The following is a 16,708-nucleotide window of genomic DNA, read 5'->3' on the forward strand; positions in this document are numbered from 1 at the left end:
AGCGTAGAGTAATAGAGGGAAGACTGTGCTGTGAGGTACTACCCGACTCCCAATGGGAGTAGCCAGGAAGTAGCAGAGAAAGGACATGGAATGGCTGCACAGGACATCACAATAGGTAGCAAAAGAAGATGGTTCCCTCCACTTTCCTCACTTTCATGTGATGAGGTCCCAGGGATAGCAGTTAGATTGCCCTGTTTCCCTTGCATTACCTAATCGGAGCTCAAGTGAGGCAGCACAAAGAAGCTCCACTGCTGACTCTGGTTTTAGTCCTAGGATGAAGGTCTCTCGTGCCCTGTGCATGTTCCTCACTGGGAATGAGACTGGGACAATGGAGGATTGCCTCTGTTATGTCTAGTCTGAGATTGGATGCAACTACATTTACTGTACTTGTTCTGTTGCGCGCTGGGCCTGTAAAGAATTTCCTTTAGAACAGGACGTGCAACCTTTGCCCAGTGGGAAGCCAGGGGGCCCAAGGAGAAGTTCTCAGAGGTTTTCCACCACAAATGATCTTTAGATGGCTTGTGAAGTATAACAAAGTCTTTTATTAATGAACAATCAAACAGAAATTTCTCTTGTCTTCAATAAAGCTAAACAAATGCTTCCAGGCTTTATGCAACTAGTTGCTTCCTAATATTGCCCGCGAAGGACAGGTCACTGTCTTCAATAACTTCTTCATTACTTTAAATGGATAATACCCTTTTTAACTTCTCCCAGGCTGACTGTAATCTAACCCTTACTGATGTGGGCTCCGCTACCGGGTCGAACTGCATCTCGAAGCACCGAGTGGACCTATCAGTAAAGGCTTAGATATTCTCCAGCTGGAGTTCTTTCGTCTTTAGGGCTGTTTTCCTGGAAATCTTTGGAGACTCTTAAGACTGTTTTCCCCTGGAAAGTCTTGGATGCTTTTAAGACGGTTTTCCCCTGGAAAGTCTTAAGGGTTGAAGCTTTTGTACAGGGGAAGCTTGCACACGTCCTGTACATTAGCTTTCCTTGCTGAGACTAACTAAAAATGGCTCCCTTCCCTTCCCAATTGCCCTGAGCAAGGGGCAAAACCAAAACTTAACGATGATGGACAGGTGACTTGCCCTATGACTGCAACCAAAGGAAGCCACCTATCTGCAGAGTCCCTGAAACCTAGGACTGCAAACAAACATTTAATACAAAGCAAATACATTTGGAGCTCCTGGTACAGCCGTAGCAGCACAGTACTGAAAGAAACATGGGATTCTGCCTCGCTTTTCAAGGAGGTAGAGTCCCATGTAGACTCCTTTTCTCCAGAATGGAGAAATGGCATCTCAGAGATGGTGGGATTCAATTGTGGCAAAGGAGGATGGGATTTGAAACATTATCCAGCCTGGAAAGGTATTTTAGGTGTTGTCGTTGCCATTCCAATCTTTCCTCCTTTATCTGCTGCTGTGTTAATTAGTGGCTTCCTTCTTGCCTTTTTTTTTTTTTTTTTTTTTTTGGCTAATGAGCTTCTTATTGTTCCCATGCTATGACACTCCTGGATTGGCCTTAATTAGTTCGTTTCCTCTCCCAGGTGAGCATGGGAACAGAAGAGAAATGTGAATTACTAGTTTCTACTTTATAGTCAGAAAAAAGTTTTATTTCTATGTTTTAATTATGAGGGCAATTTTATGATTGAAATAATGGAACCATAAAATTGAAGCAGAAACAATGAGAAATTATTCTGGCTGCAAAGACATAACCAATAATTAAAGCCCTCCCTGGAGGGAACAAGAATTGATTAATTAATACTCATGCTTAACCATTGCAGCCATAGCGAATGAACACAAAACAATGAAATGCCTGCTTTAAAAGAAAGGACCAAGGAAGAGGGCATTCCTGAGAAAGTAGCAGGATGCCTTTGTTGAATGAAACCTACTTCTGAGTCTAAAAAGAAAATACAATCTTGCTGATATTAAGAGACGATACTAGATTTTAAAACAGAAATAGTGCTATTTTCATAGTGTTCCCAGATCGCAGCGCTCGGCCTCTCCTCTCCTGTACTCAGGGCAAGAAGGAATAATCTCAGGATAAGAGAACCACTTGTAAAGTGTGTGTATGTTTATGTGTATGTACCTATATCTATATCTATATAAATGCTCTGTTCGTTTTGAGTGACATCATAACTCAAAAACCACTGGATGAATTGCCACCAAATTTGGCCACAAAACACCCACTAACCCAAGAAGTGACCATCACTCAAAAAAATGATTTTGGACATTTGGGAGTTGTAGTTGCTGGGATTTATAGTTAACCTGCAATCAAAGAGCATTCTGAACTCCACCAACGATGGAATTGAACCAAACTTGACACACAGGACACCCATGACCCACATGACCCACTGAAGCAACATAGGAGTTGTGTGCTACCTGTAGGCCACACCAGTTATTCACCTGGCTGTGATGGCACGCCCGAGCCTTTGGGAAAACTATAGTGTCTGACTTTACTCGGGGGCTATCTGTACACCTTCTGTTAAGTTTAAAGCCGTTTAACACAGAGACGCTTTAGGCAAAGTGAAAAGATAATGAAATGAGTTTACTGAAAGCAAGATGAATAAAGGGTAAACTCCACCTGGGAGTATTATAAGGTAACTTAAAACAATACATTACAAAAAGAGATTTTGCTGGCTGCAGTGATCTCTCTGGAGTCTTCTCCCTGTGACGCAAAGCGATGATTTACAAGTTGATGCTTATAAGCTGTCTTAGTCTTCTTTCTTGTGAAGCTTAAGCTGGCCAAAAGCTTCTATTGTCTCTGGGACTGGTGATATAAGAATACTACTGAATGTAGGTGCTAAGGATGTCTATTTTGGATTGCTCAGGCCTAGGATTACCGGACAATGCCCAATCACCGTAACTCTGCTGCAGAAAAAGAGTCCAGCAAAAGACCAACTAACGCTGGCCTCTAGGCATCGAATTGTGTTGGCATTGAATTGTTGCCAGTGTAAGCCACCCTGAGTCTCTCCCCCCCCCCCCGGTGGGGGGGGGGGTTGAGAAGGACAGGGTACAAATGTTTGAAATGAATGAATAAATAAATAGGGTTTTTTAATGCTTCACCCAAAACTAATTAAAGGAAGGCATCTACACTGTTGAGAAAACCAACAGGAGAAACTAAAGAAGAGGAGAGGAAAAGGCAGAGCCAAGACTTCACACTGGCTGCCTTTCGTTGGACTATTTGAAGCTTCCGAACAGTCTTCAAAGGCAAGCCCACATAGAGCATTACACTAAGATACTTGTTATACCCAAGGCCTGCAGGTCGAATCCAGCCTTCCATGTCATTTTATGTGGCCAATGTGGTATTCAATGCCATGGCAACATAATTATATTTATTAGGCCTGGGTAACAACGGAAAAATTTGTTTCTAAAATCGATTTGTATTTGGGGGGTTTTTTTGTTTCGATATTTAAAATAATTACAAAATTTTCCTTTTAAAAAGTTCGATATTTACGAAATTTCGTAAATGGTAAAAAATTAACGAATCGATTTCCGAAACAATAACGAATCGATTCGTTAATGGCGGACGCAACCGCGAAATACGCTAAAAAACCTCCAAAACCTTCTGAAGCTTCCCTCTCCCTCTGTTGTTGACTGTTGGTGTGATATTATAATTTTTTTTCACTAATTAAACCATAAAACTGGCCCAGACATGCGGAAATAATAACGAAACGACCTCAAAACAATAACGAAACGAATACAATATCTAAATACGAAGCATTTACAAAACGTTTTTGAAAATTCGTTTTTTTTAATAATTGCTCCAGAATGGTTCGTTATCGTTTTGTAATTGAAAAAATTAACGAATTATTAACGAATTATGAATTAACGAAACGAAACCGCCCAGCCCTAATATTTATATAGTACAGTGTTTCTCAGACTGTGCTCCTCCAGGTGTTTTGGACTTCAGCTCCCCAAAATCCCAGCCAGCTTAACAGCTGTTAGGAACTGTAGGAGCTGAAGTCCAAAACATCTGGAGAAGCATAGTTTGAGATATAGTCTTACATTACAAACTGTCCTTTGAATGCAACCATAAGGCTGATGTGGGACTTGGTGAAAATGGGTTTGACACCCCTACATTAAGATGTGCTCAATATCTCCTTGTGGGATGTCCAACAAAACAAGTTATGCCTGTGTAAGTCACCCAAAGGATTGCGGCAGCACACGAAAGACAAGTGAGACCTGGGTAAGGCTGGTACGTGGTACATGGCACTTCCTCCCTAAGTTTGCATGTCTTTCTTAAGACCAAACCAGGTTGACTGGTACTCATTTTCCTTCTCATTTCCCAGTCTCTCTGTCCCCACAGGATGTTGATGATGCCGCATTAGCTCGGATAGACCTGGAACGCAAAATTGAATCTCTGCAAGAGGAGATCAACTTCCTAAAGAAGATTCATGATGAGGTACAGAGTCCGACTTAAAATTAGCATGTTTTTTCTTGAGAACCAGCTATGAGAAGTCAACTGAAGACCCAACTTCATAGTCTTGCTCAGCATGTTCTGTTCTCCTTTTTAATTCCTATGCGTAATTTCCAATGGAGTGAGATTTCTTGGACCGTGGTCCAACCTTTCTTGGACCACAGACCTATCTGGGATTTTTAGTGCATTCTGGCTTTGTCACACAATGGCTAGTGTAAGCACTATACTGTAAGGCAAAGAAAAATGCTAACCACACAAACCTAGAGAAAGGACAAAGCAATGGACTGCTAGATATAAACACTGCAGATGAGATGTGGGAAGAATAAAACTGGGCAAACATGGTCATGTCCAGAGAGAAGAACATAGGCTGAAAGGAACCACATACATAGGAGGAGAGAGGAGAGAAACACCTAACAGAAAGGGAGAAAACAAGCCAACCCTGTACCCTCTTACAACCTCCCTGCCACCAGAAAGTATGTTAAAACTATAATTTTTGTTACTTTTCATCTCTTCCTGCGTTTCCAAATTGTGCCCTTCTCAGACTTTCAGTAAAGAGAGATTAATTTATTTATTGTGTCAGAAGCAAATTGAGAATACACTTATAATGTTGGTTTTTAAAACACACACACACAAACAAAGTTAAAAACTTGGCATTATGCTAGATTTCCTTTGACCCAAAGCTGGCCACTTGGAATGCCTCTGGTGTCGCTGTAAGAAGGTTCTCCATTGTGCATGTGGCAGAGCTCAGGCTGCATTGTAGCAAGTGGTCTGTGGTTTGCTCTTCTCCACACTCGCATGTCGTGGATTGAATTTTGTGGCCCCATTTCTTAAGATTGGCTCTGCATCTCATGGTGCCAGAGCTGAGTCTGTTCAGCACCTTCCAAATTGCCCAGTCTTCTTTGTGCCCAGGGGAGAGTTTCTCATCCAGTCTCAGCCACTGATTGAGGTTCAGGGTTTTAGCCTGCCACTTTTGGACTCTAGCTTGCTGAGGTATTCCTGTAAGTATCTCTGTAGATCTTAATAAGTTGTTTCTTGAGTTAAGCCATTGGTGTGCTGGCTGATATCTGAACAGAAGATGGACTTGAGATGTCAGGAGAGATGCAAAAGAGTGAGCAGTTGGGAGAGAGACATAGAGGTTTTGTGAGGTCAGAGGCAGACTTCATGGTGCCATATTGGAGACCTCTGTAATTGTTGACAAAGCCAATGTTTTTCAGCTGGCTTGCTAACTTTAAATGATGTTGTTTAATTTTACAGCTAACTTTTAATTATACTTTGGGGAGATTTTGTTATAAAGATATCCATACCTCAGTTCTCTGGTGGATAAAAACTCCAGGGGTGGAGTACTATTCCGTATGAATCAGATTTGGCTTCCTTTGAAATGAGGTCTCTGGAGTTTTATGGTATTCTGTAACATTTGCATTTATTTCCAAACTGGTGAAGATTCACTGGTGGAGATTCACCCACAGATCTTCCAGAACTCCAACTTGGTTCTCTAACCCGTTTTGTGTGTCAGAAAACTCATGCTGTTTGCTTTGTTCTCATTGACACAAGGCTCCTGTTTACATGATCAGCCACCTGCAAAGGAAGCTAAATGCACAAATAGTGTGTAGAGGCTGTGTGCATACACACATTGCCCAATGTACATGGTTCATCAAGACCCACAGTTTAGGAATGGAAAGAATGTTTGAAAAAAAATGGTAGAAAATATGTTCCTTGCGTGCCAAAAATCTTGACAATGAGATTCCTGGGCAGATGAGAATTTTTCACATCCAGAACTTACTTTGGGTTGAATCCATGCCTGTGTTTTCTTTTTAAAAAAAACAACAAAAAACCAAGAAACACTGGGTTGTTGTAAGTTTTTCCGGGCTATATGGCCATGTTCTGGAGGCATTTTCTCCTGACATTTCGCCTGCATCTATGGCAAGCATCCTCAGAGGTAGTGAGGTCTGTTGGAAGTAGGAACAAGAAACAGTATTTTCTGTGCAGAAATATTTTCTGCCTAGAAAATTCTGCTACACAAAAATACCATGAGCAAATTTGACACCGAATAATTCCCAAACTACAAATACTCTTTGAAAACTCCACAGCCCACAGTGGGAAGAACATTGCCAAAATTGTCCATTGCTTCATTCAAGACCAAAATTAATAAAGAAATACATCTCTGATTAAGACCTGGTTAGAAGGCAATTAGGATTCTCCCAGATTGGTCTTAAAAGGTGACTTCTCATGATACAGCTTCTCAAGTTTTTAAAGAGCTTTGCCAGTTGTTGTCACCTCTGTGTTTTCTTGTTTGAGGTGGATATTTTTAATGGAGGGGGAATAGGTTTAGTTCTATCATCCTTCCAATAAACTGAAGCAATACAGTGGGACAATTTTATTCTTTCATCATCTGCTCTTTGTGTGAACCCTAATGACATTTTTTTTTCTGAAGTCAAAGAGGTCAATTGTGGAAAAATCCTATTGGTTTCTGCCTTTGTGTCTCTTCTGTCCCTCTCTCAGGAGCTGCGGGAGATGCAAGAGCAACTTCAGCAGCAGCAGGTCCACATCGAGATGGACATGACCAAGCCAGACCTGACATCAGCCCTGCGTGAGATCCGCATCCAATATGAGTCCATGGCCTCAAACAACATGCATGAGACTGAGGAATGGTACAAGTCTAAGGTACACAGCACCGGTAACCTGTCTCAGTGGAGGCTGGGTTGGTGGAGAGAAAGTCCCATTATAATGATTGTGACAAAAATCCCAGTCCTATTGCAGTTCTGGTTGGTATTTCTGGGTTTAAGCTGCATATGGGTTGACAGGGAAATTGTGGTACATTATCACACTGAAGGGAATTCAGTGGATAGAATGATAACAACAACAACAACAACAGCAACAATAACAACTTCTATCTGAGTCCACACTGCCATATAATCCAGTTCAATGTCGATTTTATACAACTGTGTGGAAGGGGTCTCAGATATGCCCCTCTCTCTTTTAAAAATAAATATCAGTTGCAACCTTTGAAACTAGTTTAACTTTTTCCTGATAGTTTGCTGACCTGACTGATGCAGCGGCACGAAACATCGAAGCTCTGCGTCTAGCCAAGCAGGAGGCCAATGAGTACCGCCGACAACTGCAAGCCCTCACTTGCGATTTGGAGTCCTTGAGAGGATCGGTAGGTAGAAGTGATGCTTCTAAGACAGAAGTTTAATGGTTTGACCTGGTTGCAAGCTGTTATTGTGTGCAGAAAGTAATTACAGTAACATTCTGGTTGTGAGGAGCGGAGATCAGTAGGTTTTTTTTGAAAGCCAAAACCAAGGTTACAACAACATCTGTTATAGAACTCCAATATGCTAATGACAATGTCATCTGTGCGCATTCAGAAGCAGATCTACAAGCCACTCTAAACACCTTTGCAGAAGCATACGAGAAGCTCGGCCTGTCACTGAACATTGAAAAAACCAAGGTGCTGTTCCAGCAGACACCAGCCAACCCCTCTCCAATGCCAGTGATACAGCTTAATGGTGTAACATTAGAAAATGTTGATCATTTCCACTACCTTGGTAGCCACCTCTCTACCAAAGTCAACATCAACACCGAAATATAACACCGCCTGAGCTCCGCAGCATTTTTCCGAATGAAGCAGAGAGTGTTTGAGGACCAGGACATCCATAGGGATACCAGGGGTGCTTGTTTATAGAGCTATTGTCCTCCCAACCCTGCTATGTGCCTGTGAGACGTGGACTGTCTACAGACGTCACATGCAACTCCTAGAACGATTCCATCAGCGCTGCCTCCGAAAAATCCTGCAAATCTCTTGGGAAGACAGGCGGACAAACGTCAGCGTGCTGGAAGAAGCAAAGACCACCAGCATCGAAGCAATGGTCCTCCGCCATCAATTCCGCTGGACTGGCCACGTTGTCCGGATGCTTGACCACTGTCTCCCAAAGCAGTTGCTCTACTCCGAACTCAAGAACGGAAAACAGAATGTTGGTGGACAGGAAAAGAGATTTAAAGATGGGCTCAAAGCCAACCTTAAAAACTCTGGCATAAACACTGAGAACTGGGAAGCCCTGGCCCTTGACCGCTCCAGCTGGAGGTCAGCTGTGACCAGCAGTGCTGCAGAATTTGAAGAGTCACGAATGGAGGGCGAAAGGGAGAAGCGTGCCAAGGGGAAGGCGCGTCAAGGCAACCCCGACCGAGACCGCCTTCCACCTGGAAACCGATGCCTTCACTGCGGAAGAAGATGCAGAGCAAGAATAGGGCTCCACAGCCACATACGGACCCGCAAGAACACTGGAAGACAATCATCCTCGGAAAACGAGGGATTGCCTAAGTAAGTAAGTAAGTAAGATCAGTAGTTGTTCCAACTGACTGTATCAACTGATGAGATGAGAAGAAATAGTAGAGACCGCTTTTTTGCTCCTTTCTCGTGGATTTCATTGCCATTCCTCCTCGCTGCAACAGAGGGTGAAATCATGAAGGCCCACAATCATTGTTTGTACCCTTCCATAATTGTCTCCTGCGATAACCATGCCACATCTTAATCCATGGACTTGCTTATTTTCCTTTCATTGGTCTTTTTTTTTATTTGAGTCCACGGCTCTTAGATTAGAAGAATCTCTTAGATTATAAAATGCCTTGAGTGATTGAGCAGAAAGTCAGGATATTAAGTGAGTCATAATTAAGTAATGTGTGTTGTTCCAAAATATGTATTGTTCTCAGGCTACAAATAGTGGCCAATGCTCCTGCCATTGACTTTGCTGGTGGCATTGGTAATCCACTTGACTCAGCTGCAGGCAGAGGGTGTCCCTTTCCCCCTGTGCAGGTTAGTAACAGGTCATTGCCTTGTTGCACTAATCAGAAACCCTTCAATTTTTCTCATTACAGAATGAATCTCTAGAGAGGCAGCTGAGGGAAATGGAAGACCGCTATGCCCTTGAGACTACCAGCTACCAGGACACAGTGATTCGACTGGAAGAAGATGCCCGGGGCCTCAAAGAAGAAATGGCCCGTCACCTCCAGGAGTATCAGGACCTCCTCAATGTCAAATTAGCATTAGACATTGAGATTGCCACTTACCGCAAACTTCTGGAAGGAGAGGAGAGCAGGTGAGACTCACAGACATACCCCTTCTGTATCATGCATCTACAGGACTGTGTAATACCTTTCACCATTTAAGTTCTTCTTCTAAATAATGACAAATCCCAAAGTTTTTTAAAGGTCTACAGGTTGGTTCTGAAACCCCTTCCCATCTGAACATTAGAAAGAACTTCCTGACTGTGAGAGCTGCTCAGCAGTGGAACTCTCTGCCCCGGAGTGTGGTGGAGGCTCCTTCTTTGGAAGCTTTTAAACAGAGGCTGGATGGCCATCTGTCAGGGGTGCTTTGAATGCAATATTCCTGCTTCTGGGCAGGGAGTTGGACTGGATGGCCCATGAGGTCTCTTCCAAATCTATGATTCTATTATTCTATTTATGGTTCTACTTTGACTACCATGCTTGCTTCCTGTGCAATCCTTTTATTTAAAGCTAGGTAATTCCCATTCCCATTCCTATTACCCCCAGTGGCACAGTAGATTAAAGTGCTGAGCCGCTGAACTTGCTGGCCAAAAGGTCACAGGTTCGAATCTGGGGAGCGGGGTGAGCTCCCGCTGTTTGCCCCAACTTCTGCCAACCTAGCAATTGGAAAACATGCACATGTAAGTAGATCAATAGGTACCACTCCAGCAGGAAGGTAATGGCGCTCCATGCAGTCATGCTGGCCACATGACCTTGGAGGTGTCTACAGATAACACTGGCTCTTCAGCTTAGAAATGGAGATGAGCGACAACCCCCAGAGTCAGATACAACTGGACTTAATGTCAGGGGAAAACCTTTACCTTTACCTCATTCCCATCAGGTTTATGACTGGTGTCCTTGGCTTTGTAAAATGATTGTTCTTTCATATTATACCATTCTGAGTAATTATTCTGTATGACTTTTTATTCTCACCTCTGGTTCTTTTATTTTAATTTGTCCAGAACAAAGTCTAGAATGAATAAGAGGCCCTGAGTCGCCTTCGGGCTGATATGGGCAGGATACAAATGTTGTAAATAAATAAATAAATAAATATTTTGGGCTATTGTGATCATATTACCACACTCTTAATCTCTGCTTATTTGTTACTTTGCAGGATCACCATCCCAGTGCAGACCTTCTCCAACCTTCAGATCCGAGGTGAGAGATCCACTGAGTCAAACTGGTTGTCACCATAGGGTCACATGTGGTAGTCACCATGGTTGGGTAGTCACCATGGTTGGGGCAGCAATATTTGTGAAGGGTTAAGTGATCTGCTGCCTCTTCCCATCAGCACGAGGATGTGGAAAGTTGGTCCTTGCATCCTCTCAAAACTTAGTTTTTGTGGGATGTCCTGCAGCACAGTTTTTCAATGAATATCTTCTAGAATCTTAACCAATTCAATATAATTTGTGACAGCCACTAAAACCAAATTTCTAATTTGGTTTTACTGGCTGTGTGGTACTTACTTCAAAGTACCGTAAGTACCTTACAATTAAACAAGAATAACACTTTCAAGCCAGAAAATAGAAAATTGTTGATATATAGTGTCATCAAAAGAACTAATATACCCATGTAGTGTGAGCCACCACACTAAATGCCTTGCTCTAAATGTTTTTTGATGTCGACGTTAGGTGCAATTTATTTGTTATTAATTTCCTATATTTATATTTCCCCTTCTCGCCCTGAGAGGGACTCAGAATGGCTTACAGTTTGGTCATTTTAGTGCCACACTGCAATACAAAGCATATACCTTTGTGACCGTATCTCTCTCCACGTACCAACCCGGACCCTTCGATCTTTGGGGGAGGCCCTCCTTTCGCCCTTACCAATCTCACAAGCTCGTCCTGTGGGCACAAGGGAGAGAGCCTTCTCCACTGTGGCTCCCCAACTCTGGAACTTATTACCTGGAGAGATCAGGAAAGCGCCTTCACTAGAAAACTTAAAACCTGGCTCTTCCGCTGCCCTTTTGGCGAGCAGGTGCACATCATGACATTATTGCTCCCCTCTACACTTTCGCCACTGGAGTACATGCCCTCCAAATTGGGAAGTTTATCTTCACAACTCTGCGTGTTTTGCAAATAAGCTGCTCCTATTTTTATCTCATTAGAGTCTTTTAACCGTTTTATCCTGTACATGTGGCCCGCCCATTGTTATCGTGATTGTGTTTATTAGAATGTTATTTTATGACTGTGTGTGTATATATATATATATATATATATATATATATATATTCCCTCTATGTAATTTTGTTGATGTTGTTTGATGTTTATGTATTGGTTTTATTTTGCTGCAATATGTTGTCTGGGCTTGGCCCCATGTAAGCCGCTCCGAGTCCCTACCGGGGAGATGGTGGCGGGGTATTAATAAATTATTATTATTATTATTATTATTATTATTATATAAAATACAACACATTAATCATTTGGTACCATTAATTGCATTTATTTATTTATTTATTTATTTACAGTATTTATATTCCACCCTTCTCACCCCTCAGGGGACTCAGGGCAGATTACAATGTACATATACAAGGCAAACATTCAATGCTATAGACACACAACATATATAGACAGATACTCAGAAGCTATTTAACAATCCAGCTTTTTCATGAGGGTATTCTGGCCACCAGGGGAGCTGTTGCTTCACCGTCCATTTGTGACACTGATGAAGTACTTCCTCATTCTTTGTATGCTTACTGGAGATTTTTATGGCCTCATAAATTAGTTAAATTACCCTCCCCACATAAGTGGTACCTTAATTTCCTACTTGACAGATGCAACGATCTTTCGGGCTACAAAGGTTGATAACAAGCTACACAAATTGGTCAGAAGCTCACTCCGACCCGGGCTAGCTATTTAACATTCCAAATTACATTAGGGTATTCTGGCCACCAGGGGAGCTCTCATTTCACCATCCATTAGTGACAATGATGGAGTACTTCCTCATTCTTTTTGCATGGTTGCTGGAGTTTTTTTTTTTTGGCGTCCTAAATTAGTCAAATTAGCCTCCCTACATAAGTGGTACCTAAATTTCCTACTTGATGCAACTGTCTTTTGGGCTGCAAAGGTTGACAGCAAGCTACACAATGGTCGGAAGAATGCTTGCTGGAGATTTTATGGCATCATAAATTAGTTACATTAGCCTCCCCGCATAAGCGGTACCTAAATTTCCTACTTGACAGATGCAACTGTCTTTTGGGCTGCAAAGGTTGACAGCTAGTTACACAATGGTCTGAAGCTCACTCCGACCCAGGCTGGCTTCGAACTCATGACCCTTTGGTCAGTAGTGACCTTAATGCAGCTGACTCCCAGCCAGCTGTGCCACAGCCCCGGTCATTTCATTGCACACCTCTTTCATTTCATTGCACACCTCTTTTTTCCATTGCTTCTTCTGCAAAGATCACTACATATGTTTCTGACAACACTTGGAAGCCTTCCTTAAAATACATTTTGAGGTCCTTCTGCATTCTGATATAGCTATGCAAATGTCTTTGCCATAGAGACATTTATCAGTCCAGATGCGAGTATCTTTTGGATGAGCAGCGTCTAACTGTGCCTGCTCACTATATATCTAGTTTTGTTTATGTCTTCACCCTGAGCATTCAGTAATAAATTCAGAGCTCAGTTGAGGGGTTTTAGTTCATTTTGTCCTGTTTCTACACCCCTGCAAAGATAATCTGCATTACTCTCTGTAACCTTTTCTTGTAGTCTGTCCCATCACTGTCTATCAACCAGTAGATCCCAGATCACAGTTCAATATTATTCTATTTTATGACAATAATTAGGCTGATTTTCTTTTCCCTGATCCCACCAGAAACCAGCTTGGATACAAAGTCTGTTTCTGAGGCTCATCTGAAGAGGAGTATTGTGGTCAAAACAGTGGAGACAAGAGATGGAGAGGTAGGAAAAGGCTGCCCATCTAAAGCCTTCTGATCACAAAACTCAACGTAGAATATTTAGTTCAACTATTTGTCTCCAAATAGTTGAAAATTCCTTGAACATGAATGTCTCAGACCTCTTGCCAAAAGAAATAATTATCTCAGTTTCTCTAGTTATCTGCCTTTTATGTTATTTCTCTTATTCTCCTTTTAGTTAGGAAGCATCTTTAGCATCTTCAAACTATTTTTTTTTCTTTTCTGTAGTTTTAATCTGTTGCATCTTTTCTTGTCATCTTTACGTTGATGAAGGTACCAAAGTTCTTCATAAACTGACAGAATATCTTGAGCTAAATTTAATGTTGACTTTATGTACCCATCATTCCTCCGCCTTTCTTCATATGATCGGTTTTTCAGGACCTGACATTCCTCTGCAACCCGCTTTACCAGTACTGACTTCTCACTAGTACTGAGCAAAGTAGTGTCATAACCTTGATTTGATTATTTCCTTTTGATTTGAGAAACAGCCTTGGCCTTCTGAGCTTCAGTTATCAATCACTTATGTACCTCTGAAGCTGTGTGCATGTATATGCGTGTTTGTGTGTGAGAAAGACTGAAGAAGAGAGGGAGTCACTTAAGGCCACCAATTGAGCAAGTACATGATAAATTCAAATAAGGAGCTGTTTGTTTTAGATTATACTTGACTATACCGCACACGTTTATTGATGTGCAGGGAAACACACAAGTACAGGATAATCACATGTGATAGATGTTCCAGATAATATGTGTGCTTGCAAGAGAGTATTTATTTATTTATTTATTTACTACTAGCTGTCCTCTGCCATGCATTGCTGTGGCCCACATGGGGGTTCTGTGTAGGAGGTTTGGCCCAATTCTATCGTTGGTGGGGTTTAGAATGGTCTGTGATTGTAGGTGAACTATAAATCCCAAATGTCAAGATTCTATTTCCCCCAAACTCTACCAGTGTTCACATTTGGGCATATTGAGTATTTGTGTAGAGTTTGGTCCAGATCCATCATTGTTTGAGTCCACAGTGATCTCTGGATGTAAGTGAACTACAACTCTAAAACCAAAGGACACTGCCCACCAAACCCTTCCAGTATTTACTGTTGGTCATGGGAGAACTGTGTGCCAAGTTTGGTTCAATTCCATCGTTGGTGGGGTTCAGAATGCTCTTTGATTGTAGGTGAACTCTAAATCCCAAGCAACTACAACTCCCAAATGACAAAATCAATTTTTTGAATGAAGGACTTACATTAGGTTGTTAGGTGTCTTGTGTCCAAATTTGGTGTCAATTTGTCCAGTGGTTTTTGAGTTCTGTTAATCCCACAAATGAACATTACATTTTTATTTATATAGATATTTGTATACTGCTTTTCTCAGCCCTTGGGCGACTCAAAGCGGTTAACAATAGCAAAATTCAATGCTCAGAACAACATAAAACAATTAAAAACAATTAAAAACAGTAGCATATTGAACAATCAATTATACATCAATAAACATCTCGTTAGCATCTCATAATTCGAATCAGGATCCAGTTTCATCATCCAAATGTTCCATATTCCTATATTCGTTACACTGCCTATTCAAATGCCTGCTTGAACAACCAGGTCTTCACTTTCCTCTGAAATGCTAACAAGGAGGGGGCCGATCTAATATCTGTAGGAAGGGCGTTCCCAGCTGAGGGGCCACCACTTAGAAGGCCCTGTCCCTCGTCCCTGCCAGATGTACTTGTGACGCAGGCGGGACCGAGAACAGGGCCTCCCCAGACAATCTTAATGTCCTAGAATTCATGTCTTCTGTTTTGTGGGTGTGTGGCCCTTATTATTTGGATCACCCAAAATAGTACACATATTTACCCCCAAGTGTTATGAGAGTGTGCAGGGTAATTTTGCCATGTTCTCCCAAGTTATTTTAGACCCAGAAGGCGCATCTTTTTACAAGTGGGAGTAATCTATGTATCAACTTCCAGGCTTTTAAAAATCCTTTGGAAGTCTTTGTAAAGGTAAAGGTTTCACCTTGATATTTATTCTAGTCGAGTCCAAATCTGGAAGGTGGTGCTCATCTCCATTTCTAAGCTGAATCATAGAATCAAAGAGTTGGAAGAGACCTCATGGGCCATCCAGTCCAACCCCCTGCCAAGAAGCAGGAATATTGCATTCAAATCACCCCTGACAGATGGCCATCCAGCCTCTGTTTAAAAGCTTCTAAAGAAGGAGCCTCCACCACACTCTGGGGCAGAGAGTTCCACTGCTGAATGGCTCTCACAGTCAGGAAGTTCTTCCTCATGTTCAGATGGAATCTCCTTTCTTGTAGTTTGAAGCCATTGTTCCGCGTCCTAGTCTCCAAGGAAGCATAAAACAAGCTTGCTCCCTCCTCTCTGTGGCTTCCTCTCACATATTTATACATGGCTATCATATCTCCCCTCAGCCTTCTCTTCTTCAGGCTAAACATGCCCAGCTCCTTAAGCCGCTCCTCATAGGGCTTGTTCTCCAGACCCTTGATCATTTTAGTCGCCCTCCTCTGGACACATTCCAGCTTTCCAGCTTGCTGGGATGTGTCCAGAGGAGGGTGATTGAACAGCTGACGTTGTCCATAGATGCCTCCTAGGTTATGTGGCTGGCATGATTGCATGCAGCACCGTTACTTTCCTGCCAAAGCAGTAATAATAGTAATAATAATACTTTCTTTATACCTCATCACCATCTCCCCAAGGGACTCAGAGCAGTTTACATGAGGCCAAGCCCAACAACACATCAATAAAACAACAAGCAATAATAAAAACAACAAGCAATAAGCAAAATAAACAATACAATTAGTATAACTCGGACATAGACAACAACACAGAAGAATTTAAAAACCTATGGCTGAGCCAGATGTAATAGTTAAAACTTTAAAAGTAAATGCTGGACATGAACAAAGGATGTATCTAGTAGGAGGGTTTTAAACCAAGAGTAGAGAGCAACCCAACGGGTAATTAAAGTGCTTTTCAGGGTACCTATTGAGCTACCCACAATTGCATGTTTTCAAACTGCTAGGTTGGCAGAAGCTGGGGCTAGCAATGGGAGCTCTCCTCATCCCACGGATTTGAATCACTGATCTTCCAGTCAACAAGTTCAGCAGTTTAGTGGTTTAACCCACTAAGCCACCACAGCCCAGCCTAAAGGGCCATAAATGGCCAGCTACCATACTTCCCCTCCCGCTCCCTTAGAGCCAAGCTAGATCTGATGTTGGAGGATCTATACATGGATCACTTGCTATATTTTTAATGTAAACAAAGTCAGAGATGAGTGGTCAAAACCGGATGGTATAGTGGCTAATCAATTCTGCTATTGCTGTCTGTCTTCAAATAGTTTTCAA

At 42.0% G+C, this 16,708-nt stretch overlaps 1 protein-coding gene across 2 annotated transcripts in view; it reads left to right on the forward strand.

Annotated features, from left to right (window-relative positions):
* GFAP (glial fibrillary acidic protein) overlaps positions 1 to 16,708 on the forward strand; it is a 36,434-nt gene that overhangs the window by 13,325 nt on the left and 6,401 nt on the right. Inside the window, exons 3-8 of one of the 2 annotated variants that reach the window (XM_060781197.2) lie at positions 4,303 to 4,398; positions 6,913 to 7,074; positions 7,445 to 7,570; positions 9,286 to 9,506; positions 10,568 to 10,611; positions 13,267 to 13,352. In XM_060781197.2, the coding sequence (XP_060637180.1) occupies positions 4,303 to 4,398; positions 6,913 to 7,074; positions 7,445 to 7,570; positions 9,286 to 9,506; positions 10,568 to 10,611; positions 13,267 to 13,352 (735 nt within the window). The remainder of the gene's footprint in view (positions 1 to 4,302; positions 4,399 to 6,912; positions 7,075 to 7,444; positions 7,571 to 9,285; positions 9,507 to 10,567; positions 10,612 to 13,266; positions 13,353 to 16,708) is intronic. The other variant, XM_060781198.2, reaches the window with a different exon arrangement.

This window comes from Anolis sagrei, chromosome 6 (assembly GCF_037176765.1).
Source record: "Anolis sagrei isolate rAnoSag1 chromosome 6, rAnoSag1.mat, whole genome shotgun sequence".
NCBI lineage: Eukaryota > Metazoa > Chordata > Lepidosauria > Squamata > Dactyloidae > Anolis > Anolis sagrei.